A 5114-nucleotide genomic window follows, 5' to 3' on the forward strand; every position below is an offset into this window, starting at 1 on the left:
AAAAAAAAAAAAAAATTACCAAACTAAGCTCAAAAGATTTCCAAATGAGACCTAGAAAATAGTCCTAAAAAACATGTGTTTTTTCTACTGAAAATTGGTTAAGAATTCAAATGTTTACCTGAAAAATATGAAAATTATGGATAAGAATTTGTAAGAAAACAAGCACAATTTTCAAAAATAAAAAATTCTAAATCAAATGGTTATCAAATAAACCACACTTTGTATTTTGTGTTTTTTAAAATATATGTTTATGTTTTTCCTAATTTTTTCTTGTTATGATTTTCACTTTTGTAGAAGAAACCTTTAAACTCTTAATCAAATTCTAAAATATATGTTTGCTTTTCCCTCAATTTTCTTGCTATAATTTTCACTTTTGTAAAAGAAATCTTTAAACTCTTGATCAAAATCTAAGAACAAAAACATTTTTTTTTCTGCTTTCAAACTTAGTTTTTTTTTAAAAAAAAATAAAAACAAAAACATTACTATAAAATGGACAACATAAAATAAAAATAGAGTGAAATATAGTTAATAAACTTAATTTTTTGAAAATCAAATAGTATCAAATAAACTTTAAATTTAACTAAATGTTGTATTTATTCATTTGAACATAGCTAGATAGATAAAAACACCAATATCATTGTTAAAATCATTAACTCAATCGTTTAAATATTAGGTTTAATAAATTCATAAATTTTGTCCAAAAAAAATCCCTAAAAATTTTAAAAATATTAAATGCCACTGAATTTGTAATATTCTGTCTAACACATTACAAAACTTAAAAAATAAAAAATAAAAAATAAATCCAATACCTTATTTCATGATCCAATTTTTTTGAAAATTGTTTTTCCAAAGGAATGAAGAAGACGCGGCATGTTGGTTGGAAGCGAGGGTATTTTGGGGATAAAAGGAGAATTTTCAAAAATAGAATAGTCTACCCTGTATTTCTTTTCCCTAACACATGAGCGTGAAACGCCACAGATCTCTCTGTTTACAGAACCCTGTAACTCTCAAACCAAAACTCAATCACACACTCTCTGCTATTATGCAGTTCTTCACTTTCCCTTTTCTGTTTTCCCTTTGCCTTCTCCTTCATTCTTCTTCTTCCGCCGCCAATTCTTCCGACCTCCACTCTCTACGCTTCCATGGTACTCCTCTGTTTTCCTCTGTTTTACGTTTTTCTACTTCTTTACTGCCTTTGTACTCTCTAATTTCTTTTCTTTGCTGGGATCGGAGCAGTTGGGCAAGGAGAGTTCGTTAGTGCGGTGGAACTGTGGAAGGCCACAGCGAGGAATCTGGCGGAATCCACCGTCGATAATTCGTCTCTGATTTTGGCTGAGACTAGAACGCAGAGGAAAGACCCACTTAACAATTTTCAGCGATATACTGGGGGTTGGAATATTAAAAATAAACATTACTGGGCTGTGAGTTTCTTTCTAATCTAAGCTTTGTTTTAATGTGTGTGATGTTCGTTCTGTACGTTGTGAATAACTGCTACCAACTGATTTTTTTTTTCTTTTTCCTTTTTGGGTTTAATTTAAACTGGGTTTTGAATTTAACAAGTTATTTGCTTATTTCAACTTGCTCTGTTCTTGTTAGATATCGGTTTTATTTTATTTATCATTTCGTTGTTTGTTTCATTTTAGGGTTTTTCCCCCCTTCCTGAATTGCTGATGTCATGGATTCAAATCCAATATAGTTTGCCTTGGTGGGTCATTAAGAAAGATTTAGAATGTATTGAATCAGAGAAGAGAGAAGGGAAAAGGAGACTTTGATTTTATTAAATCCGTCAAATCTGTGAGTGGGTCACTGATTGATAATAATAATTTTATTTGAAGACTTTGCTGTGGTTGTTTCTGTGGATTTTTTTTTATTAAATTAAGGAGTCGATTATCTTTGTTAAGTTTGAAGACTTTGTTTCTTTACTTTATTTTGTGTACTAATTTGTTCTTGGGTTCTTACTTTTGTTCTCATCATTGTCTTGTTCTGCAGTCTGTTGCCTTTACAGCAGCTCCATTCTTCGTCATTGCTGGGATTTGGTTCATTGTCTTTGGATTGAGTTTGATGCTCATTTGCCTATGCTATTGCTGTTGTCGAAGGGAGCCTTACGGCTATTCTCGATTGGCTTATGCTCTTTCTCTCATTTTCCTTATCCTCTTTACAATTGCGGCAATGTAAGATCTTGCTCTATTTATCTCTATTCCGCTCGGGCCCTTCTCTATATGATTCAGTATTTGGAAACTTTCTCTTCAAATTTTGACTTTTGGTCTTCACTTTTCAGTGTTGGGTGCATTGTTTTGTACACGGGTCAGGGGAATTTTCACAGCATCACAACAAGGACACTGGACTATGTAGTGGGTCAAGCTGATGAAACTGTTGTTAATCTTCGTAATGTTTCGGATTACCTTAGTGCAGCTAAGAAGATAGGAGTTGCATCAGCATTTCTTTCTGGTGATGTTCAAAGAAAAATCGATGACATTGATAGAAAACTTAACTCTTCTGCTACAACTCTTTCTGAGAAGACGGGAGAAAATTCAAAGAATATCCAATATGTACTTGATCATATGTAAGTTGGATCCCTTTTAGTTAATATCCAATGGTGCGTGCTTATTTGGACATTAATGGTTTCATCTTCCTATTTTGCTTGGACTACAGAAGGCTTGCTCTTATAATTCTAGCTGCTATTATGCTCCTTCTGGCATTTCTTGGATTCTGTAAGTGTTTTATATTTCTCAATACTTGAAGATACAGATGAAGCTTTAATCAAATCCTATAGAGCTCATTGTTTCGATGTTTGTTCCTGTAATTTGTTGCAGTGTTTTCCATCCTTGGGATGCAGTCTCTTGTATACTCGTAAGTTTATATCTAAATTTATACTGATGATTTCAAATTGGTTATGATGTTGAAGCATGTATTCTTCTGCACATAAGATTCATTGTCATAAACACTTGGTTCTCTGATGACTGCAGCTTGGTGATCATTGGTTGGATTCTTGTTGCTGGCACATTCATTTTGTGTGGCGTTTTTCTTCTTCTTCATAAGTAAGCTTGTTTCTTTGTGAGGAATATACTGTTTCTTATGTTCCCTCAATTTGCATCACAATATTTCTCTCTGAAAAGTTACACATTGTATCTAGTTTTAAGACACTGCAATGCAAGAATGCTAACTTCTTTTCTCAATACACATTAGTGTTGTAGCAGATACATGTGTGTCAATGAATGAATGGGTTCAAAACCCAACTGCCCATACAGCTCTGGATGATATCCTACCATGTGTGGACAATGCCACAGCCCAAGAAACTCTCACACAATCAAAGAATGTGGCATTTCAACTTGTTAATGTGGTCAACAATGTCATCACTGGAATTGCAAATGCTAACTTCCCACCAAATGTTGGACCACCCTTTTATTTTAATCAATCTGGTCCAGCAATGCCGACCCTCTGCAACCCGTTTCATTCAAATCTCACCGATCGATTATGTGCATCGGGTGAAGTAGAACTGGGGAATGCTACCGAGGTAAGAAAATTAAAAGAAACTTTTTATTGTCCAAGTCCTCATTTTGGATGAAGCCAATTACTTCTCATAGATTGGTCTGTCATACCCACCTTAAAGTTTGTTCTGATCTATATAGTTTTTGTTGGAAAGTCTTGAATCTGTCATTTTGAATGACTAAGTATGGGGTCCAATGTGATATTTAAATCCTCTAACTTGCACAAGTGTCATATATAAACACTTAAACCCTGTTGGAGCCTTTAAAATCTGTATTATCTGATATTCCTCTCTTAATAAATCACTTTCTCACTTTGTTCATGGACATAGCTAATACACTATTAGCACACCACGTAAATCTTTGTGTCAATCTTTATTGTTTATGTATTCTCGCTTTTATCTATTTGTTGATTTCATAATAGCTTTCATGGTTTGTTTTTCACATATCTTTATGCAAGTCAGCAAAGTGGTTCCGTAACTGTTAGGGGGAGGAACCTTTTAACATGTTTTTCCATTGGGCATGGGAAGTTCTTAAGCATCTTGAACTCTTTTTTTCCTCGTACAAAAACTTGCGCTCCCCCTTTTCAGATGCACCCTCGAACAATCTCTGTAGTCTGAATCATATAAACTTCTTATATTGTATGTAAAGGAGGAACATCAAATAACATTTCATAATTCATTTCATGCAGGTTTGGAAGAACTATGTTTGTGAAGCTTCAGCTTCTGGTATTTGTACAACTCCTGGCCGGCTGACCCCAACTTACTACAGTCAAATGGCGGCTGCTGTAAATGTAAGCTTTGGTTTGTACAAGTATGGTCCATACTTGGTTAGTTTGGAAGATTGCTCTTTTGTGCGGCAAACATTCACAGACATACAAAACAACTATTGTCCTGATTTACGTCGATATACACAATGGATCTATATTGGATTGGTTCTCGTGTCTGCTGCCGTGATGCTGTCGTTAATTTTTTGGGTTATCTATGCCAGAGAACGACGACATCGTGTATATACAAAGAGTCATACAGGAAATCACGCACGGTGATGATAAAGAAAACGGTTATAAGAATCGTACATCCATGTATGCTTGTTGTAGGTACATCTTTTACTGAGTTATCTCTCGCACATATTTGAACATTACATTAGATTACTGAGTTACATTAGGTACATCTTTTACTGAGTTATCTCTCACACATTTGAACATTACATTAGATTAGAGCTTATTTAGAATATGGTTATTCTTCAAACTTATATCTGAATAGTGTTGATGTGATGCTTTGTGTAGATATACCTAAAGTGGATTTTTTTTGGTATTGGCCTCACTTTGACTGGTTCATGTGTTTGTCCTTTGATTTGTTTTCCATGAAATTCATTCTTTAACAAGTCCCTGAACTCCAGAGTCTTTATAAGAATGTTTAATTCATCCATAAACTTTTCATCTTGTGTTTGGTAAATCTTCAAACTATTTCAATTATTTTTTTTAAAAAAATGAAATCATGGACCTATTAGGTTGAAAAGTGAGTTTAAATTCTAATTAGACCAAAATAACTTACATGGAATAGATAAATTAATTCTTTAGGTTTCATTTGGTAACCATATGGTTTTTGCAAATTAAGTCTATCAGGATCA

The 5114-nt window shown here is 33.8% G+C and overlaps 1 protein-coding gene across 1 annotated transcript; it reads left to right on the top strand.

Moving 5' to 3' along the window:
- Positions 1–939: 939 nt before the first annotated feature.
- On the top strand, positions 940–4814 carry LOC120070575. The gene is made up of 9 exons (XM_039022368.1): positions 940–1145; positions 1237–1421; positions 1990–2171; positions 2279–2563; positions 2653–2711; positions 2814–2850; positions 2967–3038; positions 3187–3514; positions 4177–4814. The coding sequence occupies exons 1-9, from the start codon at positions 959–961 to the stop codon at positions 4528–4530; spliced, it is 1689 nt and encodes a 562-aa protein (XP_038878296.1). The 5' UTR covers positions 940–958; the 3' UTR covers positions 4531–4814.
- The last annotated feature ends 300 nt before the right edge of the window (positions 4815–5114 follow it).

The sequence above is a fragment of the Benincasa hispida genome, chromosome 2, assembly GCF_009727055.1.
Source record: "Benincasa hispida cultivar B227 chromosome 2, ASM972705v1, whole genome shotgun sequence".
Taxonomy (NCBI): Eukaryota; Viridiplantae; Streptophyta; class Magnoliopsida; order Cucurbitales; family Cucurbitaceae; genus Benincasa; species Benincasa hispida.

Excerpts from the sequence above, each read along its gene's own strand:
- LOC120070575 (XM_039022368.1), top strand. The coding sequence starts at position 959 with ATGAGCGTGAAACGCCACAGATCTCTCTGTTTACAGAACCCTGTAACT. Across the intron at positions 2,712-2,813 it reads TCTGGCATTTCTTGGATTCT|TGTTTTCCATCCTTGGGATG; the intron begins GTAAGTGTTTTA and ends AATTTGTTGCAG. Across the intron at positions 2,851-2,966 it reads ATGCAGTCTCTTGTATACTC|CTTGGTGATCATTGGTTGGA; the intron begins GTAAGTTTATAT and ends TGATGACTGCAG.